General features: G+C 35.0%; 1 protein-coding gene across 1 annotated transcript in view; it reads right to left on the bottom strand.

The window, feature by feature from the left end:
• The window catches only part of sl (small wing phospholipase C gamma 1), a 269,208-nt gene that overhangs the window by 13,913 nt on the left and 230,172 nt on the right, over positions 1-25,123 (bottom strand). Inside the window, exons 18-24 of the mRNA XM_081765407.1 lie at positions 22,556-22,762; positions 17,443-17,557; positions 13,330-13,478; positions 7,680-7,797; positions 5,631-5,770; positions 2,958-3,065; positions 140-225 (exon numbers count right to left, since the gene is read on the bottom strand). Coding sequence (XP_081621533.1) covers positions 154-225; positions 2,958-3,065; positions 5,631-5,770; positions 7,680-7,797; positions 13,330-13,478; positions 17,443-17,557; positions 22,556-22,762 — 909 coding nt within the window. The 3' untranslated portion in view covers positions 140-153. The remainder of the gene's footprint in view (positions 1-139; positions 226-2,957; positions 3,066-5,630; positions 5,771-7,679; positions 7,798-13,329; positions 13,479-17,442; positions 17,558-22,555; positions 22,763-25,123) is intronic.

Raw genomic sequence — 25,123 nt, 5'->3', positions numbered from 1 at the left:
TTCCCCCCTTCCATTTTGTTGTAACTCGGATAACAGAGTTCCCCTATGTCAGGGAACTTTTGAGACACTATATATATTTTCTTACTTTAAACTGTCATAGAATATATATGTATAACATTTAAATCTGTAACAGGTTTACCTGCACTGCTGTGGTCAGTTAACTCCGATTTCATCATCACTAATACTTCTTGGAGGTATTGCACATGCTAATTCGTTATTGTCATCCTATAATGCAAGATCATACAGATGCATGAGTATATATGAATTCAGTTTCAATCAATCTTGCTGTACTTAACTTCCATTTCATGAGCATTTGTTGAAAATACACATAACTATTTGCAGTCTACAGGAACAATGTTAACAATCCCACGAATTTTAAGCAGCATTTCAAAATGATAAGAGCTACATAAAACTTATGATTTATTTATATATAAAAACTTATGAATTTACAATAAAAGATCTGTTCGTCAAGTATTACGTTGGTTCAAATTAAATGTCTACTTTGATGTCTGGTGGGAATTCACCTCAGCAACACAACCCAGGGATAGACTTAGGTCACGTGTCTAACGTCATAAATTCTGTACACTTCTAGCAAACAGGCTGGGGTACCCAGGCCGTCAGGAAGCAGTGCGTTGTCGAACAGAATGCATAATCTAAAACACAATTGCGAATGAAGATCTTTACGAATTGAAATTTGACATTCTGCCGCAAAAGACACTAATACTGAATTTAGACACGGAACGATGAGCGAACGCATTATTCGCCGTTGGCTTGCCAATTTCGTTCCGGTGACACAACACTGCAAACTGAACCTCGGACACCGACCGATATCATGTTGGGATGAAGTCCTCAGAAACACTATGGAAGCTGACTCCCGTGAAAGTGTTTGTGTCATTGCAAATGATTTAGGCATACACCATACCACAGCCACTCGGTGGCTCCGTGCAATCTGTACGGTGAAAAAATAGGATTAAGGATTCCATATGTGCTGACACCGGTCTGAAGATGGCAGTTCTCTGAGTGTATGGAATGACTTGGAAGATTTCCAGCATCAAGTTGTACCTTCTGATGAAATATGAATCTCATACAGCAATCGTAAACGGCCAGGATAGTGGTACGGAGGGACAGTGACCAGTACAGTGTCCTATTCCACCTCTTTAACGGCAGGTAATGAAGTTACTGTTATGGCAAGTGTTACAGTTAGATCGACCGTGTCTTTCTCTCCAAGCAAAATATCACTGCTGATCGCTTAGTTCTGAGTTCCGAGAAATGAAGCCCAAACTTGTCCGCAACTATCCATCTATGATCAACAAACACGATGTCCTCATATTGCAGAACAAATCATGCTTACATGTCGCTTGAAGATGATGCAGAGTCTCCCTGAGTTACAGTGAGACCTATCATCACTTACCATACTTTGCTGACGTTTCTTCTTCTGACTATTATGTCTTCCGGCATCTCGTTCATTGGGAGGGAGGAGCTTGTGGTTGAGGATTTCTTTGCATCGCCGACTCCAGAATATTTTTGTCGAAGAATCCAATTATTGTCTTCGCGATAGCAAAGAATATGTGATTGCAGACAACGGTTAATTTGATTTACCAGGCTTTGTAGTTTCCGTTCTTCTTGTACCTGGGGGAGGACTTCCCAAAATAATATACTTGGGGAAACATTTCACTCGCACCAGCCTAATACATTAGAGTTAATGCAAAGCCACTTTAATTTTGTAGCTATGAGTGAAGCTTCTTTTGCTACAAATGATATCAGGTTATCTACTACAACTGACGAAAATCTACAAAGATAATTAAATAAGACTGGTCACGGAATTGACCGGAACTGACCGGTCTCGTCAGTTTCACTTTACTATATTCTCTGTATATTTATAAATTTTATTTTTTCCATGTTAAACTGAAAGTACCCTTAAAAACGAAGACAGAAATAAACTGTTTAAAACCGTTTTGTTGGTTTTGCATGCTCAATGGATACGAAAACGATATGCTTTGAAAAGATGATAATTATGAGGGTTTTTTCTTTTTTTTAAATCAACGTCAAAACTAAAAACCGAAACCCAATTGCAGCTACTAAAACCTGAACCATTAACGAGAAGCAGGTTGAATTTTAGATCGTGAATGAAGATTACAACGTTTAATTTTGCTGGAAGTTTTGAGACTACGCTCGTTTCAATTCTTAACTTTCCATACTGACATTTACTATTTAGTTTAACCCTTTCACTATCATTTTTTTCGGAGTGAGAAACATTAATATATGGTTACTTTAAGTTGTTTTCAAACTATAAATATAAAAAGAAACATTTTCCGCCGTTTCTTTTTCAACGTGGGAAGGGTGGGACATATGTACCCCACTGATATTTTTACGTGGGACCTATATGTCCCAGTGGTAGTGACATGAATGATCATCTTGTATTTTCAATTATGGTACGTATATTGTCAGAAAAGCAGTTGGTCGTATTTATGATTAGATATTTTACATTTCGGCATCCTTTTCCAAATGACAGTACACGCAATCACTGCTTTATCACTAGCACCTTGTTCTTCACTTTCATCTGTTCCATTATCACCACGTTCACCTCTACTACTGTCTATTTGATAATGTTCATAAGAATTCTGTAAACCATTAGCAAGCTTCTCTTTATCAGTGAAACATCGATTCATAGCAATAACATGCAATAAATTATCACGGGTTCTCTGAGAATGTATCGTGGGACACACATGTCCCAGTGGTAGTGAAAGGGTTAAGGGAAACTTGTATCAAACTCATATTAAGCATCACTGATTAATTAAGTAGTTAAAAAAAAAAAAACTCATTGATCAATTTTATGGCGATACAGTACATACACATACATGATGATCAACAAAACTGGTATAAATAATAAATTAAATTTCGAAATTACACACCTACACAACGCTATGTTGCGAATATAGTACCAGCAAAAAACTTACCGATCTAGACCTAATGCTGAGATGAACTAACAAGGACGCAAGTTCAATATTTTCACTATAATTATTTTTCAGCGGAACACTGCGGTAACCAGTTCGTAGGCACTGAACCTATAATGTATAAGAATATAAAGAAAGCAATTCAAACATATTGTTACAGATGTTAAGTCGATAATAACATATAAACGGTTTATTTTAATTTTTCAATATAGGTTTGTAAGCAATTTGGTGCACTCATTCACTGAAGCAACACCTGATCATTGTTGAGAAAAGGAGTTTCAAAATAATCAATAAATTCAACTGAACATACTTCTATCTTCTTTCTTCTTTACCTAAGGCAGACTTAAAATAAATTCCCCAGTATTTCATATATTTCACACCCTACTCTTAACTACATTAACTAAGGCAGGCTTTAAAAAAATCTCTAAACTTTCAAATATTTTACAGTCTACTCTCAACTGCTGTTCCTAAGACAGGCTTTAAAAATTTCTCTAAATTTTCAAATAATTTACAGCCTACTCTCAATTACTTTACATAAGGCACGCTATAAAAATTTCTTAAAATTTTCGAATATTTCAGTCTATTCTCAACTACTTTACTTAATACAGGCTTAAAAAATTCTTTAAATTATCAAAAATATTTCAGTCTACTCTCAATTACTGTACCTAACACAGGTTTTAAATTTCTTTCTAAATTTTCGAATATTTTACTCTATTATTAACTACTTTACAAAAGGTAGCCTTTAAAAATTTCTATGAATTTTCAAACATTTTACAGTCTACTCTCAATTATTTTACCTAAGGCAGGCTTTAAAAATTTCTCAAAATTTTCGAATATTTCAGTCTATTCTCAACTACTTTATCTAAGGCAGGCTTTCTTTACATTTTCAAATATTTTACACTCTAATCTCATCTACATAACCTAAGGCAGGCTTAAAAATTCTCTAAATTCTAAAAAATATTTTGGTCTAGTCTCATTTACTGTACTTAAGACAAGTTTTAAAAATTTCTCTAAATTTTCAAATAATCTACAGCCCACCTAAGGCAAGCTTAAAAAATTATCTCTAAATTGTGAAATAGTGCACAGCCTACTCTTAACTACATTACCTACGGCAGGTTTAAAAAATCTCTTACCTTTTAAATATTTTAGTCTACTCTCAATTACTAAAGTAGGTTTAAAAAAATTTTCAAAATTTTCGAATATTTCAGTCTATTCTCAACTAATTTACCTAAGGCAGGTTTTAAAAATGTAAGGCAGGCCTTTTTTTTAAATTTTCACATTTTACAGTCTACTCTCAACTACTTTACCTAAAGCAGGCTTTAAAAAGTTTCTCTAAATTTCCGAATATTTTACAAACTAGTACTAAATCTATTTTATTCCCACGTGCGCCCAACTGGACGATTCACAACTGTTTCCCAGTGCTTTATTTTTATTTTGTTCATTTTCCGCCTCACCTTCTTCATGAAGTGTTTTAACGAAAACACGAACTTTTTAGTGTGTGATAATGTTTATACTATTTTTCTGGTAAGTAGTTCAACGTCACCTCTCAATATCGAGGTTACATGAGATTTGAATCTACAGCTAAATATACAATTCAGAACACACATTCTTCCGAAAGAAATTGAATCAGGTCTCACACATGACAAGAAAGACGGCTAAGTATTCACCCTTGAGGAAGCTCATACATGACATGATTACAAATAACTCACATATGATGCTTATCAAGTTAAAGTTCATGTTATGAAACCTGCAAATTAAATCACAGTCTTGTAGGCCACCTCTCTTGGAGGCGAGATAGGGCGGTGGAGAGCGACCTATATTGTGAAGACTGCTTTCTGCACCCGGATTCAAATTCCTGTTGTGCTTTGGCGTCTACAATAAATAGTAGGCCCTGTCCTTCAAAAGTCAGTGCTGTGTAAGGACATAAAACAATTTCAAAGTGAAACTACAAATTAAATGCCAGATTATGCCATTAAAACAAACGTTCTTCCACTACTCTACTGGGCCCTGTTCTTAACGAAAACTGAGAATTTCATTCCCCACAGACCATTCACAACTTTCGTATTCGTTTTCTATAAATCAAACACTGCATACTCAGTCAAGAGAAATAACATAATTGTTCGAAGCTAAAAAGTAAAAATAGTTCGAAAATGCTATTATAAGAAACTAGTTTACTTACATTCTACATTTATATATATATTTTTGGTAACCATGGAACTTCTTAATGTGGAATGATTTGTTCTATTATAATAACTCTAACAATTAAATTCGAGTTAATTTAATTGTTATAACGTTCGTAACGTAGCAGCCAAATAGTAAAGTACTCAATTCAAAATTCATTAAATTAACAATTTGAAAACAGAGGAACAATTTTTATTCTGTACATTATACAGTATACCAAGGACTTTTAAATATAATTTCTTCACACTGACAACTTGGAGCCAGAAAGCAGCTACACTTCGACACACACTGATTGTCTAAATAAATTACTAACATACAAATATGCATTTAGGCGCAGTAATACGCAAAGATTTTGAAGTTTATTTCATAGTCAAAGACTTGTCAACTGCGTCAATGGTACTTTCGTTATTAGCTCGCCAAACAAATATTGTATCAATAGCTCATTTATAAGTGAAACTCTACACAACAATTTAAGAACTATATAACAATACTTACAGGATAAGTAGCTTGCCCAATGAAATTCGAATCTCCAAATATATCTTCGTCCTGAACAACGAACCTTAACAACGCATAATAAGGGTTAAAAATATCGAATTCGCAAATCTCATTCCATATAGGATTGAAGCCATTATCAGCTGGAAAACGAAATAATAATCGTTTATATATTTATAAGGTACTTCTATGTAGTTTCTGCAAAGACTACAGACATACACAAAAAATAAGACTGACTTGTATTTAGGGAAGATAATATAAATTAGTAAATATCTATTCTTAATAAAAACTAAGTTGTTTGTATGACAATGCATCAAGTCATATATAAAAATAATATTTATAATACAAAAATAATTTTAATCTGTGAATAATGCTAATTCCTAATAATTTAAGTGCCTTTACTTCAAGATGGATAGTGATGATGCTATGCTGTTGTTCATTATTAAGACAAGTGCCGTATTCAATGTACATAACATTGTAATTACAGTATACGCACTTGTAATGTTTGCGTTCATGTAAAATCCGCACCTCAAGCAATTGTCATTGAACACACGTGTGCATAGTGAAAAACAACAATTACAAAACAATTAACTCAAATTTGCGTAGGTGAGTACCGTGTATAGCAATACTGAATTTCGGCGTTTTCGTTTTCTTTTTAAACATCTTTCATTTACTTCAGACATGATGCAAGTATTGGTAATCAAAGTTACGAACTGAAACACCAGTATAATGTCAGCACACTGAAATTTTGGATACAAATATGCGGACATTACACAGGCGTATATGGTACTTATAAAAAATCAACACGTGTCTGGTAATCTATAAAATATTGAGCCTTTATGCACAAGACAGCGTTAGTGTCCCAAATATCAGGGTACATAAGTCGCAGCGGGTCAGGCATAACGTCATTTGACAGTTGACACTTGAAACTAGTACATGTGTAAAAACTAATGGAATTCTTATAAATAATCAGACATAAGCTATTGAGCTGTGACTATAAGTGAACTCTTTCTGCAAAACTGTACCACATTTTAAAATTTCATTCCGATAGAAGTGCAAATGTTGCGCAGGCTTGTGTAGGAATCTGGACTGATTATGTGCAAGATGCGTTATTAAAACCAACATCCAAAAGACGGTTCAGTCGCTTTCGTTCTGGAAATTTCGATGTCAAAAATGCTCCTCGCAGTGGGCGACCAATCACAATGAAAGTCGATGATATTCTGGTAAACGCCAAGCAATTTCGGCATATGAGCAGTCAATGACACCGCCAATAACCTAAACATCCATAACTAAACAGTGTTAATGAGAAAGTTGGTTTAAAAAATTGACATTTAGTTAAATAATAATAATAATAATAATAATAATAATAATAATAATAATAATAATAACGAAAACTCCTCCAATATCTCATTTCCTTCGAAATCCGGATTTTACCTTCAAGATCCAGTTTCAGAAAATAAAATCTCTGAATTTTGGAATTTTTTGGCCATCCCTAGTCTGAACAGAGAGACGTCAATGTAAGGTCATATGGCAACAGTTTTCCAGTCCACTTGAAAATGGTTTACCACTTTTAAGGCAGAAGAGGATTCGGCCCTATTACGACAGACACCTGAATGTGTAAAGTCTGTAAAGCAGGAACGAAATATGTATCTAGTTTTTCAGATTATTTTTTTATTCCTGTTGTGCTCCAAAAAATGAATAAAAGAGCTCGTATATATATATATATATATATATATATATATATAAAATTTACCTACTTATATTCGTGGTTGGATCCAGGACGGACTTCTGGGGAGGGGGCCGTGGGTTGTAATACTGCTACTTAAAGCTACTTTTAAGAGCTCCAAACTCTGGGATGGGTTTTATTTATATATAAAATAAGAAAGTTTCCTCTTCTGGGGGGGTATCGCCCCCTTGGATCCGCCCCTGCTTATATTTAATGTATATGATCGTGACGGGGATAAATAGCCATGATATTGACGTCCCCATTAAACCTATATCAATATTTAATGTGTACATGACTTCACTACTAAAATCATTAGTATTACTTACGAACAGTTTTGGTTGTGAGCTTCATTCCTGAGTCAAACTCTGCTCCTAGTACTTCTACTTCTACAAAGGGAGTGATAGTTCCTCGTCCAGATTTACTAAGATGGCGGGCACCTATGATCTGAAATAGGGTTATTCGGTTAATAAAAATGTAAAGAACAGGCCACAAAATACGTAACGAAAGCAACACTTACGGTAAAATAGTCATAGTTAGGAGGCAATATTGCATCTAGAGGCGTTCCGGGTAGTAAGGGCAAACTCATCAACAAAAGAAGTGGGAACGCTAAGAAATTACATTTGAGATGTTCGAGTGTAATCATACCAAACTGTTCTGTAGCAGCCAATTATTGTGCTTATATGTAGAGTTTTTCTTAAATGCTCTTCTTCCCCTTAGAAAATACGGTTTCAAAATCAATGGACGACGATTTTGAAGCTTTGAGTGCATTTTCAGGAAACAGTAATTGTTGAGTTCATCCTTCTTTCCGGAATGTCTCATATGTTCACGTAGTTTTGCTAAAAGAAGCAGATCTGTTTTCAATCACTTTAAAAGGAGACCATATTATGGGTGCTGAAATGAATTACTTAACGTAACTTCCTTATTCTGACATATTTATTCTGTTTATTAACTTCCACATGACCTGGTAAAGTGTAGTTTTCGGAAATTTAAAGGGAATGAATGAATTCTGCATTAATACAAAGATAAAGATTAGATAAATAGTGAGAACTCTAAAACATGAATACGTATCATGAATAAGAACAAATCAGTACTATTATATAACACTCCAATGACGCGTATGTGTTTGGTTGTCAATGGGTCAAAAACTAGTGGATGGATTTCAGTGGAATTTTAACCAACTTTTCACTGTAATCTTAGAATGGTTACACAACCTTTTCACTGTATGACTAGATCAACTTCAAAATACTCCTCAACAATATTCATAATATGAACTATCAACACTAGCGGGCAATTAGAATCTGCAGTTAGCGTAATTACATGCGTCACTATTAAACTCAACGGTAAGGCATATACCATACCATTGCAGAATCTTAGAATAGTTACACACAATCTTCATCCCGCTGACATTTCACGAAAGCACAAAATGTGTAGAAAGGCATATAAAAATTAAATATTACTTTGAATTATTATTTTAGAAACATTTTACATTATATTGACAAATTTTAATCGCATTTTTTCTTTCCCTTGGTTTACCTTACTAGCTGATCAAATACGGAATCTGGTATGTGGAAATATTTTTAATACATCTTGGAAATTCTATCGTGAAGCGGGGGTAGGAAATTCAATATGGAAAAAGTAGGGGGAGGAAAGTACTCGTAAACTGTTTATGAACCAACGGACACAACACTTAATTACATGGGGCTTTTCGATTTACTGAATATAAATATATTAATTTGCACGAATTGGGAAGTCCATCACGATGAGAGAAGACTATGATTTTACTATTATTTACATGTTTATTTTTTGCGTAAAAAAGTGTCAAAAAAAAATTAAATAATTGAAGTTTTTCATGCATTTTTCACATGCAGGGAGTTTGGAAATTCCACCTCAAAGGAATAGGAAAGGAGATAAAGGTAACCATTATTTCATTTTTGTTTTATTTTGCTACCGTTAAACATAGTCACGAAACTTGTAGAAGTAGCCGGCATTTCTTCTTTTTCAAATAAAAACAGCACAAACATTCACTTCATTTCACTGTATTTTGGAAATTTCATCTCGAGGGCATGGAAAAAGAGAGATGAATTTATTATGACCGTTTATAGTCACGAAAGTTGGTGAGTGGTGAGGGATGAACTTTTCTTTCTTAAATAAATAGAACAATAACATCTCATTCACTTGAATGTGTTTCGGAAAGTTTATCCCGACATGGAGAAAGGGAGGTGAATTCAAAATGGTGAACACAAGATTAGTGAGAGTTTTGGAACTCCAGCAAATTCGAACTCGCGTCAAATATTTTTCTCAACCGAAAGGCAGAGCAATTTATATGATCTATCAATTTTTTACACTAATCTATCAGTTACAGAACGAAGAACGAGAATTTAAATTGGTAAAAGATAAATGCACTTACTGTTGACTGGATAAAATGGTAATTACATGGTCGGAGCACGTACATAAAATTAATTTGCTAGATACTTGTTTATATTTAGTAAAAGGATATTTCAATACATTGATGTAGAAAGGAATTTAATTTTAGGGATAGTTAAACTCTTCAAAAAGCAGGCCTGATTCTTCTTCGAGTTTCGCACACTCAAGATTTTAAAATTCTGTATCTACATCTTTCGTAATTATTTTGTTCACAATAGGTAAAATACATTCCACCTACAAAGTGATGGTGATTTAAAAGTTCTATTTCATGTCTTCATTAACATCAAGTTTGTAGAAGACCTAATTTCCTATTGAAAGTTACGAAAAATAAGTTAACTACTGAGCTTTTTATCCGAAACGCTGACTTCCAGCAGGGTTTCAACTTACGAACACGCGCGTACAGAAGCTCGTTAATTGTGCATCCAGGAAGGAATGGGAGCATCTATGGATGAAGGTACAGTCTGTGATAAAAGAAAACAGCATATCGTATATACAGTTTGTATGTGAAATATTCTATTTTCTTTTGTCGATGGCAGGACAAAACTGTTTTAAGAAGCAAGTATTTAGGCTTAGTGGAACGTAATCGTATATTCAATTAATACTAGACAGGTGGCGTTACAACATATGAAGGTCTATGATTAACCACGACGGCTTTCAGCTGTGTGGGATGTGGTCAGTACATAAGCTCTTAACAAGCTTTATAGACTAATGTTTACTACTTATTAATCAGGAGGAATCTCAACTGCTTCACGATGGTAGGTAAACATAAACAAATATGCGAGTTAACCATTTGGCAACAATGAAGAACGTCAATTCAAGTACAAATTCAATTACTAATAAACAGACTTAAGGGAGCAGAAAGTAAAAATGATACAAAAGCTAACCATTTTTCTTTTGGCCGTTTTCCGTATGTAAAAAGAGGTAATGAAATGTAACTTACCACAGTAATAGATAATGTTATTTTACTTATTTTGTAATAAACAAAGTGTAATTTTGATAACTTTCTGTTTATTACAAAATAAATACAAATATTATTTAAAAAGCAGTTAACAAGGAACCAAGACAACATGATAAATCATCAATTACCGTTGAGTTCATTTTTCTAGTCGCTACCTTAACTTAGAATTTTGGGGTAATTCATATTCCGCTCACACTGTAATTTCTATGGATGGCAACATCTAAAATATTTCCGATTCGTATTTTCGGGAGTAAAATAACATTATATATTATTGTGGTAAGTTACATTTCATTATCTCTTTTCACTTACGAAAAACAGGCAGAAAAAATGGTTAGTTTTTGAATCACTTTTAGTAGTCTGTCCCCTTAATAAAATATTATTATTCTTTCATTGCAAGAAAGAAATCAGGGCTCTAGAAATGCTTCTTCTTGTTGTAAGGGAATGTCAAAGTGTAGTCGTGGTGAATATAACAAACAGAACTCATACCCTGAGATGTACAACTAATCAAAGAATTGCCTATTTCCTTCATCTTTACTAGAAAATATTTTCTATATGTATAATAAGATTCGAATTTTCTGCAACTTACAGGAGAAAGATATATATATCACCAGTCCATAGTTGGAAAATACTTCTCTCAATTGGCATTGCTTGTTGGAAGCTACGCATACGTAAGAGCATTTACAAAAACTTCAATTATCACTTCGGAACTTTTGTCCATTCAAACCATTCACTACACTGCACTTTCCAGACAAATCACTTGTTAAGAGTTCATAGGACGTTCTCATAGCAGTGTACATATCACCCAAAATGCATCGTTCATGCCAAATTCTACCGTATCGTCAGCGAAAAACTGGTGTTTTTAAATTTAATGAAAGTGTATTTTTAAAATTTCGCGTATTGTTAGAAATTTCGCGCAAAACTTCCAATTTCGCGTTTTGTCGCGCAATCGAAACCAATAAAAGTACATACAGAATATCATAAAACGTCAAGAAACGAAAAATTATTTAATTTTGACGTATTTCGTTTTATCGCGCATTGCGAAAAACTGATGCCTCTTGTCATACATAATAATGGTGAACACATAATCAGGGTGTCCACACAATTTGACGAAAAAAATAATCCCTGACTTTCCATGACGAAAGTTCCAGATTTCTCTGACTACTGAATAATTTAAAAATATAGAAAAAAGAAAGAAACCCCAGGCTCTACCCTCCCCATAGTTGGCCTCGTTTTCTCTCCGCTTTTGTTTCTTTCTTTTTCCAATTTGCTTTAATCCAAAACAATGTAAATTAACAAATATATGCATTACGCCGATATTGATTACACATTACACAAAATGTAAAGTTTCAAACGAAAGTGTGCAGTATACAGAGTATTTAAGATATGAAAAAATTATATATTATATGCTTACACATTATAATGCCAATTACACAGCATTATAATATTGCTTATAGTAATAAATAGTTCATACATCATTTTACTGATGACAACGGAAAACATTTTGTAACACATACCTTTGCCGGTGCAATTGTTAAATGCAACCCATTTAATAACTTGTTTTCATCCTTTCTAGGAAAGTTTTCTTCTCATTGATCTGAATATCCTTCTTGTTGTCTCCGCAGTTTAATTTTCTTCTCTTCTTCCTCCAGCTCCTTTAGTTGTTGCTGAATCCTCCGTTTCTCTTTCCTCCTCACCAGCATTCATTTCTCTTTTCTTTTCCAAACACACCTGATATTGTCTCATTGAACTTCTCACTGAATTTATCATACCTCTTGGAATTGTTAATCCTGATAATCCACCTATTCTCATCACAGAATCATATATGATCCGTTAAGCTATCAGAGACTCTTCTTGTAATTTCTGAACAATGAGATTTTTGTTTATTGAAGAAAGAAAAAAAAAAAAAAAAAAAAACACGTTTAGCAAATGCGTTTCTGTGAGAGAAGATAAAATACAGCTTCACAACAGACCTTAAGTCAACGAGGTCCTTCTCATTCCCTAAGAGTAAGTAAAAAACATCAAATCCCAATACCATCTCCGTCCTTGGCTATGAAATCATTAAAGTGTTCTTTAAATCCTTCAGTTTGAGCTTTCCCTGTGAGCTGCAGATACTCTTTCTTCGCGTTCTCAGCCACTTGTCCAAATATCCTCATGGCATCATGCAATTCTTCTAGAACAGCGTCTACCCTTTTAAGCAAATATACCAGGACCCAGTTAGATGTGTTTCTCGCAGAAATCGATTTTTCCCTGACCTTAACTGACCAACCTACCATTTCCTTGACTTTCTCTGACACCTTTTTACTTCCCTGACTTTCACTGATTTTCCAGAATGTGGACACCCTGATAATAAATATAACTTTGTTATTTAATAAAAACAAAATAATGTCTGAAAAAAAAAAAAAAAAAACTTATTTATGACAACCAAATGTTGTAATTAATTTTTTACACACTGAACAACATATTGTAACTGGCGATTTAATCAAACGACTAACGAGTTCTTTTCCATAACAAGGAAATATTCTGTACTTATAATAATAATAAAAAAAATGTTATTTTCCTGCTCATATAAGCGATATAATGAACGAATTTCTTACCCTTATAGACAGCGTAATGGGCTCTACATTGACTAAAGTATTTTTGTCACTCGGATCGAAATCCTCCCTGAACATGAAATCTGGACGAAGAATGTATCCACAATTTCCATTCATTCTGAATTTTCCCTGATTAAGCTGCATTGCTTTGTCTGCGAATTAAGATTTTAAAAATCGTATATTACAACATCACTTCAAACTATAATAAATTAAGACATTTTAACGATTCGCTTAGAAATTCTGATAATCATTCTACTTATAGGTTTATGTGATTCTTGAATATTACTTGCACTTCGGAGCTTTCGACTCTCCCATGGAGTCTTGACCACGAAGGATAAAAACACCAGGAAAATAATAACAGGAACGGGTTTACCAGGATAGAGTTGTGCCGGACATACTTTACTGTAAGTACTGTAACACATCAAATGATGGTCATGTGGATTTGGTTGTGTTCTTCATTTAAAGTGTGATTTAAGGTTTCGACGACGTATCTCCGGCACTGCTCTATCCTAGTAAGCTCGTTCCTGTTAGGGATGAGCAAAACCGGTTTCTAGAAAAACCAAAATCCGAAAAACCGACATTTCGGTATTCTTCAAAACCGATTCAGTTTTCACCGGATCTGTTTATAAAAAATAAGTTTTATTTTTAAACATATTGGTTGTTAAGCATATCGATTTCTGCTTGCACTTCCTTTTTATGAGAATTTACACATGTTTTTGAGCTTCTTTCATATGCGTTCTCGACGTATGTTACAATACCGTAAAATCAATATACCGAAACTGGAGAAAACCGAAACCGGTTTCGGTAAAAAAAAAGTGAGCCGGTTTTTGGAGAAAATCGGAACCGGTTTTGAAAAACGAAATCAGTTTTGGATAAAAACGATAACCGGTTTCGGTGAAAGCCGAACCGATTTGAGAAAACCGAAACCAGTTTCGGTGAAAACAGGTTTTTTGAAAATTTTCAAAAACCAGTTTCGGTTTCCCAAAAAACCAGAAACCGAAAAAATGGTTTTTGTGCCCATCACTAGTTCCTGTTATTTTCCTGGAGTTCTTTTTTAAATTTATTTATTTATTTATTTTTGTCTCCTGTTGTTATCGCCCATAACCAAGACTTTATGGAAGAGTAGAAAGTTCGGAAGTCCATGTGGTATTCAAGAATTGTATAAACCTGTACGTAGAATTATTATACTAACTCACTAATTAGTCATTACATACTAAGATCTAAAGGAAATTATTAGAAACATTTAATTAAGCTATATCAAATGTAGAAATGCAAAAAGAGCAGTCTTTTTCTTTTAATAGTTCTCTTATTTAAGGATCAACTTTGGTTTCCTTAGTGAACTCTACAAGTAAAGAAGTACTCTTACAACATTTACTACGAGAGATGTTTCGAAAGGCTACAAGTTTCATTTTATTTTTATTTTTTACGCGGAAATTTTATTGCCAAACACAAATACATTATAGCATCGTAAACTATACACCTTGCAGCACTATTTTTTGACATAGTCGCCACTGACATTGAGTCGTTTGTCGTAGCGTGCAACCAGTTTAAAGAAACCATTCTGGTAAAAGTCGGTGCCATGCGATGCAGGAAATTGTCGCACAGCCAGCTTTACCTCAGCATTGTTTTGGAAGCGAAATCTCGAGAGTGCGGCTTTCAATGCACGAAACAGATGAAAGCCTAATGGGGTACGATCGGGGCTGTAGGCAGGGTGATCCAATCTTTCCCATCCGTAGCGACGAATACGATCTTGTGAGCCTTGCTGTGTATGGTTTAGCGTTATCGTTCAAGAGCACAACATCTTCACCCAAGAACCCTGGTCTCTTTTGTCGAATGACGGACCTGAGTTTGCTGAGGATGTTGCAGTAGCGTGTCGCATTAATGGTCCCTTCATGAAGGAAATCAAGGGAAATCAAACCTGTCGCGTCCCAGAACACTGTGGACATAAACATTCCTGCGGAGGGTGAAACTTTGAATTTTTTCCTCATTGGTGAACTGGGATGCTTCCACGTCATTCAGGCGGCCTTGGTTTCTGGGGTAAAGTGGTGCACCCATGTCTCATCGCCTGTAACGCTTTTAAACAGGAATTAATTTCCCTCAAACGCGTACCGCATCAAGTGATCGAGGCTGATTCCCATTCTTGCACTCTGGTGATCCAGGGTCAGGTCTCTTGGCACTCATCTTACAGACACTTTTCAGTAACACAACACATCACAGAGCATGTGATGGGCCTGAGCATTACAAATATCCAGTATGGAAGCCACGTCTCACACCGTTATGCGCTTGTCTGCTAACACCGTGTTCTATACTCTTGCAATGTTGTTTTCATTCATGGATGTGGTGGGACGCCCAATTCGACCTTCATCCTCCACACACTGCCTTCCTTCGCTGAACATAAAATACCAGCGATCAACCATTTGACGTGACAAGATCTCTTCCCCATACACGGTCTGTAGGCGTTCATGAACGACGGAAAACTAATCCTACGTGCCCATTTATAACCGGATAACAGCATGCACTTCCATTCGCGACCACTTGACAGCACACGTCTGTCTGCCATGGTGATTTGTACTCGAAAAACCTCGGGCACGCCGGTCTGCTGCTACTCTCTCTTCTTCGGCGCTCTGCACATGCGTCATTCCTTCTGTCGCTGAACCAGCAACGAATGTGTGGTTTCTTATGGGAATTGTTTGTTTCATCTGGTTTACCATCTTGTCGTTCACAACAAATGACGAAACTTACTTTCGGAACGTCCCTCGTATTTATGAGTCCTATATTCAGTCCAGGACTGGCTACCTTATCTGTTTTTCCGAACTGGCATTTCATTGGTAGACACCAAATCTAAGTTATGCAACCCATATACCGTAAGAGTTATGTTGGCTGCCTAACCATTAAACTTTCTGAGTTATACATCTTGTTATATGTGTTGTCCAGGTTGCCCAGATTTAAAATGGCAAACAAGAAAACAGTATCATACACTATACAGATGCAAAACCACATCACTTCATCTCATTCTCGTTCGTCGTTCGCGAAACACTTTGTTCTAAGCTTTAGATATTCTACTAAAACCTACAAAATTAAAGCGATAAACTGTCATTTTGGGTAGATGTTAGTTTAACGGTAGTAAAAGTTCATTATTTACAGAATTTATTCTTCCTTTATTTCGTGCAAATATATTAAACGATTGAATATATCGTTTATAACCTTCTTCCGCTCGAATTTTTAGGGCTTCGATAAATGCTACGCATATATTGATAAACAAACTTGTTTAACGTAATTTCCTACATAAAAGGCATCTTTAGCTTAAAAAAACTGAAGTTTTAACTAAAGTAGAGTTTATGCATAAATTCTAAATAATAATTTCATTCTACTAAGTCTAACTGCTACATTTTCAAAACAGTTATTAATAACATCATTAAATTTTCACTAATATATATATATATATATATTTTTTTTTTTGCCGTACATCAACATAGTGGTTTATAACTGGTGTATCGTGCAGTCCCATACGCTGTGAAGCGAAATTTCAGAATTTAAAAATCATGAAGCACTTAATAATTAGTTAAAACCAATTTTGAGATACACTGCATCACTCAACGCTTCTAAAGTCAGTGACAATGCTCAGTTCTACATAAGGGTCACTATATTATTTTATATAAATAATAATAATAATAATAATAATAATAATAATAATAATAATAATAATAATAATAATAATTACAGGCTTACACTAAACAAGTGCGTCGCGATGTTATAGACATCCAGTAAAGTGAGTCGTCAGTCAAAAAGGTTGGGAACCACTAATCTAATACTCTGCACGAAATTCTTTCGAAGTAGAAATCCATTGTGTACATCGATTTCCCTGTTTCTTTTCTAGGCGAATGTATTAAATACATCAGGACGAACAGATGGACGGATGTCAAAAAATCAGTATGTATGGACCATAAAACATGTAAATTCGTTAAAATCTGGAATTTGATTTTTCTTTTAGTATTACCATAATTTCTCTCCTTTCGTCGCTCGAAAGTTAACAAAACGAAACAAAACAAAACAAAAAAAAAAAAAAAAAAAATCACAGCCAGTAAATTTATAATTAACCGTATATATTGGCATTACCTGGTGTTTGGTAATTCAAAGCCACCATCTGACAACCTGAATTCCACATCGGAACAGGGTTATAGTTTGAGGAATCAATTCGCTGTCCTTTCGGGTAAACTCGGCTAAACTGGATCTGTAAAACAATTTGTAAGGAATAAAATCATGTAAATGAAAACATACTTAAGTTCTGATTTTCCTATAACCTATAGGATTACAATACAAATTTTACGAAAAGATAATGGATAATACAAAGTTTATGATGAATATATATATTTAATACATAAACACATATATAAAATATATTCTTTATTATGACACATACTCTAACCCGTATTTCTCTCAAACGTAAATGTTAAAATTACTTCGATGATCCTACTTTAAAACTTTTTATTTATACAGGGTGGCCCAATAGTAGGTATATAGTACCGTACTGATCAGCTCATCGCATTTTATATCATTTCTTATTGTTATCCTTCAGGTAGACTTAGTTTCTTTATTATTTGTTCTTAATGTGTTTTTACCTACATCTTAAGCTCGGAAGAGCCGACGCAAATAAACCCATAAACTAGAATGTTATACTTGATCAATGCAGGGGTGTATACCTACTTTTGGGCCACCCTGTATTTACGGGCTTATAGGTAAAGGTACAGAGCACTGAAGAAAAAATAAAATGCCTATGTCCAGCATTATTTTCCTTTCCTCTTTTTCTTTTTACTTTATCAACAAGCCAATGAAGGTTTGAAAGGTTAGTATTTCTTACTATGTGCCTTCAGATCTTTGCATTGCACACCCAGCTAGACAAAAGTTTCGATCATTTCTCTCCTCGTACTAAGTGCTGTTGTTATTGTTACCCAGATACCAACAGGTAGTGTAGTTGTACTGGATTACGCACAGAAAACCGACACATAGGCAGATGGCATCACGGCTGACACTCTTTGTTGCGACGGTGGCTAATTGGCTGCTATGTCTATGTCACTCTCTATGTCACTTTCACTAAACTAAGTATTTCTTGCTGAAAGATTTCGTTAGAATAAATAGGTCAAGGGTGGCAATACTACTACTCATATGATAAATTTCGATGGTAAACTGAACTTCAAAATACAGAAATCATAGAAAGTCGCCATGCTAATCTATAGTACCAGATATTCCAGTTTAAATTAGATACTTTTCTTAGCCCTATATTTTCTTAAAATTATTGCACATCTCCATGAAAATTTGAACCAGCATACGTAGCTCTGAAACTAAACACTCACTTAAAAAACTAACTTACTCTCTATGGTGTATGTTAAAATACCGTTTTCATGATAGAACTGAATCTTTCTGTAAGCACTTCTTCACAAAGTTCTACGAACACTTATTTCATTGATTTCACGAATTTCTGAAAAATGTGAATGAATATTCATCTATTTTATAAACCATTTTACAAAATACATGATATCTTTCGTTTAAGAAGATATATTCTCATTCGTATATATATATAGATATATATATATATATAAAGAATATCCCTGATTATTTTCAAGTCCACTACCAAAAATCATCTGCAAGTGCGAGTAATGCACTAATAATAATAATAATAATAATAATAATAATAATAATAATAATAATAATAATAATAATAATAATAATAATAATAATAATAAGTATATTTTAAAATCTTTAATCTTGGTAACTTCTGTTGCAAATATGCACAGAAACGTTTCTATGGAGATTTTCAGAGACGACAAATGTTGCCACCTAATTCACAGAACGAGAGACAGAGAAGCCGATAAGATAAACAGTGTTTAGTAATAGTATAAAGTCAGTATGGAGTTGAAGGATAGAAAAGCATATTGATGTTACTGTCTTCCGGAGCCTGAATTCTGTGTGAAGTTCTTAATTTTTCGACGTAAAGCATATAAATGATACCCCCTCTGATAACAATAAGTGCGAATACTTTGTTTGACCGCAGAATTCGCATCTCTTGCTTCTCTACTTGTGCCTAGTCAGCGAGTCTTACTTAAAACTGTTGATAGCTGTGCATCTACAAGCATCACATTCAAGAAAAATGATGAAATATGTAACTAATTAAAACTAAGTAAACTAATGCTCTTGGAATTCCCGTAATGGTAGTATAATATATTCTATCCATTTGATTTACATTAATTTTTCCTGAAAAGAAAACTGCGTACGACACTGGCTAGATTTCGCTCTGCTATACTAGCCTAAATTGTATGTATACTGATAAAGTAACGTTTTCATTCGTGGACACATCCATCCATCCATAACCACCATCCAGTACCTGGTGGTTATGCAACCACACATACCTAATATGACGCGTCCATCAATTCGTCTCTGTTTGAGATCTCGACATTGTTACAACTAATTATGGTTACCAGGTGGGAAACCTATCCCTTCACGCCTATTTAGACGTATCTTTACTTGACAGTTTATCCGGGAGTCCCTACGCTCCTTTGGGGAATCCCTTGTGCACTGATTTCACGATTGCGACATACCCATCTTTGAATAGAGCAGGTTTCGTTACTTTGAGGTGACCATGCCGCCTTGGCTCTATCTTTCGAAATAGAGGAGATATAGCGCTCTAAAATGTATTTTGCCCCGTTTTCGGCATCATGTAGCTCCGAAACTGTGTGTCCTAGAGAAAAGTGCAAAAGGACTTTTTTTTTCTTTCTTGTTTCGGTGTCGGAAATCACCTCCCGAATTTCGTCGGTGGAGTTTCCTACCACCCTGTATATATATATATATATATATATATATATATATATATATATATATATATATATATATATATATATATATACAGGATGTTAATGAACTATACCGACAAACTGTAGATAGCTAGCGCTAGTATAAATTTAATTGGGAAATTAATGAACTTACACCAATGAGTACGTATCATGAAAGAAAATTCCTTCAAGTTTTGTTTAATGTTGGTAGACTTCAACGTGGGATCCATTTGTGGCCCTGCAGACGTCAAGACGATATTCCACTTCTCGCCACGTATTCACCAACATTTCAGGTGTAACTGTTCCAACCGCCGCGACGATTCTTTCCCGTAAATGATTGATGTCTCTGATCTTTTCGCTGTACACAACATTTTTTATATGGCCCCAAAAGAAAAAGTCCAGTGGGGTTAAGTCTGGGCTTCGTGGTGGCCAAGGTATTGGGCCAGAAAGGCCTATCTACCTTCCTGGAAAGCGAGTATCAAGAGCCGCACATGGTTACTGTTATGAGGTGGAGAGCTATCTTGTTGGAAAAACACAAGCCCGTTTTCCGCCTCAATATCGCCCATTTGCGGAAAGACATACTCTGTCAGCATGTCATAGTAAACGTCCCCGTTTATTGTTTTTTCTACAAAAATGAAAGGACCAATCACACGATCTTCCATCAAACCGCACCAGACATTAAGTTGGGGAGAGTCACATTGATGCTGAATAACTTCATGTGGATGCTCTGCCCCCAAAATCTGCAGTAATGACGATTAACTGTTCCACTGACATGAAATGTAGCTTCATCAGAAAAGAGAATTAAAAAAAAAAAAAAAAAAAAAAATGACATCATCATCAATTCTGTGTAGAAAGTCACCAGCAAACTCATACCTTTCGATTATATCAGTAGGTTTAATTTCATGTAACAGCTGTAATTTGTAGGCGCGCAACTTAAGTCTTTTACGCACAACATCATACACAGTACCTTTAGCACTCCTAATTATAAACTACGTCTGGCCAATGACTTCTTCGGGCTCCGAACAAAAGAAACACGGATCTGTCCAACAACATCTTCAAAACTTCTCGGTCTACCTGGTGATTTTGCTTTTAGAACACTACCGGTTTCCTTGAAAGACTTTAGCCAATGACGGATAGTTTTTGCTGTAGGTGGTTCACCACCATACTGACGTCTAAAATTAAATTGCACTGTTATAAATGACTCAGTTTTCACAAGCCAAATAAACACTGCGCTTTCTGTTGCGGAGTACACATTGTTGCTGAGTTGCTCTGCACTGCACGCCTGCCTGGACTGAACTGAGGAAAGAGGAAAAAGAAAACAGCACTGGTGCCGTCTCAAGATCAAGCACACCTGCCAACTGCAGGGGAGCCAAACTTGGAGGGTTGATGAATCAAACACCACAAACTAGAACAGTGTATGTCACTTTGTACAGATTCTAGGACACATTAAAACTAGGGAGTTCTTTTTCACACACTCTATATATATATATATATATATATATATATATATATATATATATATATATATATATATACGCAGTATATATATTAGTGGTGATATTCCTACTGCAAACTATGATCAACAGCGCAGTGCATTGAATTTTATAAATATTTTATGTAAAAGAAATAGTGAATTGTGGTTCCACTCATGCCTATTATCCCAGGAACAAGACAGTAGTGTTTGTGGAGATTCAGAGTTGTACAAAGGATACTAAATATACGCATCTATGGTGATCTACTATAGTGGAGTGTTAAGACTGTGTGTTAAAGGACACAGCAAGAAAGAAAAAAAAATTAATAGCGAGTAGACTGAATCAAAAAGGAATTATATATATATTAAATGATGATGATTTATGAGCAAGTGTGATATCCTGAGTTTCAGTGAATGCAATAAAGGTGTTGTTTGTGTTCCTCTTGGATTTGCTATTTTCAATCTCTTGGATCTTTCAACAGGCTGTATGGTGAGTACCATGTTTGTAAACATGCTTCTTTTACAGGATGCACTGCGTGACGTTTGTCTGGAGTGAAGTGCAATTGACTTAAATTTGTGTCTGATGGTAGAATCTTCTTGGAGATAAAGATGGTTAAGATTATACGTCATAATTTCATGTCTCCAAGAAGGGTCTCTAATGGGGTAAGGGACCTTCAAATCTGAACCTACAACTGAACGGAATATTTACATATAATTAAATTTTAGAATCCTTGAGATACTTTTGACTAATTTATTTATTTAGATTTTCAATTCAAAATTTTATTAAACTTTTGTTTAATTATGAGTGATATGTATAGATATTCCCAACTGCAGAGCGGTTTATTTATATTTTGAAAGTTCCTGGCTCCTGCCTTACAGAACAGTCATATTAAGTTATTTTAAATCAACTTATCATTAGAAAAGACATGATTACCTGATGGTACTGGAGGAAGAATTTGTTTTCTTGCTGGCATATCAATTTTTCTGCTTTGGTCTCTGGGAAGGAAGACATTTCATTGAATGTAAATCCATTCTTCTTTATCCTGTCCATGCTAAACGCTACGGATCTGCAATACACTATCAGATTGGACATTTCCTTTGCTATCCTCCATTGGCGTTCCATTTCTTTGTGTTGGTTCTCCTACAAACAAACATGACAAATTTAGAGATCTGTAATATATAAAAACTTTTCCTTAAAGTAAACAAATCTGCTCTTTCTTTGGTAATGATTTTTATGCAACTGGAATTTCTAACAATGCTGCTATAGAAACTGATATTATCTATCTATCTATCTATCTATATTGTTGCTATACATAATAAAGTTTTAATGCACAATAATGAGATGGGATAATTACAGTTTTCGGTTATTAGCATTCGATTTAGCTAGATTTCGACCTAAAGTCATTTAGGGACATGTTTGGGAAAATTCATAACAGAAGTTTCACTATTTCCATTAAATACGGTGAATCTGTCATTTTCCGGTGAGAGAAAACTATTTAAGATAGGGGTCTGCCTTTAGGAAAAGTCATTTAATGAAAGTTTCGGTGCTCTTGTGACTCACTTCTGTATAAGTCCTTGGATAATATTTATGAAGCTGCTTATCTGTACAATAAAGGCGACACGGTGCTGAAACGGTCCAATACTGGTCTCATTTATACAGATGGCATCAACGAATCTGGTGTTGCATGGTACGATCAAATACGTCTAATATTTACGAAATCACGGCAGCAGCAGCAATGACATGGTCAACGAAATCCTCGCGTGTTGCAACAGGTATTCCGTACACCATTTGTTTCATCTCATTCATTAGAAACAAAATTTAATCGCGTTATGTCAGACTAGTTTGGTGGTAAGTCACAAGCTCAATATAGCCAATCCAATTCGTTGCGAATATTTGATTTAAGAAGTTTCTGACATCCACGTCAAAATATGCAGGTGCGTCGTTGCGTTGGAACCACTTGCTAACATCTAATGGGACATTCTCTACAAGTTCCGGTAAGACGTCACGTAGAAAAACGTAAGGTAGTTGCCATCATAAAGATGAGTAAACAATAAGGTCCTGCACTACATTGCACCATACGTTTAATGAGGACATGTGGTGATGGCATTTCAAAAGAGTAGCATGTGAGTTTTTAATATCCCACACAGGAGCTTTGAACATTCTGTTCCAGTAAATATTACCTTATTGGTTCAAACACCAGAGTTGGAAAGCTAGGTATAGTGTAGTTTACTGGAAAAAACACAGGCAAAATGCTTGACAGCGAGGAAAGTTCCTGCGATAAAAACCGCACCATACACACACTGAATGAGTACATTTCCTCATCGAGGATATGCCAGACACTGACATAGTAACTGTCTAGTGCCCGGCATATAATGCATGTGATAATATCACGACATGCCACTATTGAAGAATGTACGTCCTCTTCAAACTGATCTGTATGTACTATACGAGGTTGTTCACGGTCTTGTCGGGGTAGTAAAACACATCCATCTCTTGAAGGCAAACATCTGAACCGTTTACCAGACAGGTGCCTCGCTTCCTTGCTATTCTGACTACTGTTCATGTGCGTATTTTACAACAGGAGATCCAGACGTATGTGACACTATTACAATTAACGAGGAATCACTGACTAAATTTCGTTTTACTTTCTCACAAATTGGCTGTATGGTGCCCATATAATACGTTAACGTCCTTCGAGATTTTTACATCACACACAAGAAACTTGCTCCCCAACGTCACGACTTCACGTGAAAGTTCCAGTGCATCTACATGTGTTTCGCTACTACTAGAAACCTACACTGTAAAGCGCTCCTACTGAATGCACCTTCTGTACCTGTCGAGTGTCATAGGCACTAAAAACAAATGCGATCCTAATTCCTCTCTCTACTCGTTGCAGCATTATTAACAATTGCAAGAGAACACGAAGGTTGTAAGCATCACATTTCTCATTCGGTTCACGTTAGCCAATTCAAAACACAAGTGCTTTCATAATCCTGCACGTTTCATTTACGCGATGGATAGGGCTATCTCACATCTGTATCCCTATACTACGTATTGTTACTCATTGGGGATTTCTAGGTAGTTGTGGTGAATAAAATTATGTCCGTGGGTTTTCTCGGGTTCTTCCTTTTTTGAACTCTAGATCCCCCACTCTTTTAATGGTGCTTTAATCAATTGAATCCGAAGAAATGTTTACTGGATTTTTTTCTTGTTTCTAAAGTAGATTCACTTCCCAAGCGTTGTAAACGACCTTAAGGACATCCTATAAATAAATAAGGTAGAAAGAAAGAAAAAGTAAACAAGTAAGAATCAATTTCCTATGTTAACCTTTATTTTTTTTATTTATATCTTTTTTTTTTAACTTAACACGTCTAATACATTTCTTTTCTACCTTATATTTATATAAATTTATTAATAGATTTGAAAAAATTCTTGGCAATGATCGCTCATTTTACGTATGTTATTTATCCCGATTATTGCGGATTCGATTATTGTGGTATT

Source organism: Thermobia domestica, chromosome 7 (genome assembly GCF_964235325.1).
Source record: "Thermobia domestica chromosome 7, izTheDome1.hap1.1, whole genome shotgun sequence".
Lineage (NCBI taxonomy): Eukaryota > Metazoa > Arthropoda > Insecta > Zygentoma > Lepismatidae > Thermobia > Thermobia domestica.
This window is presented reverse-complemented; position numbering and strand designations above follow the sequence as displayed.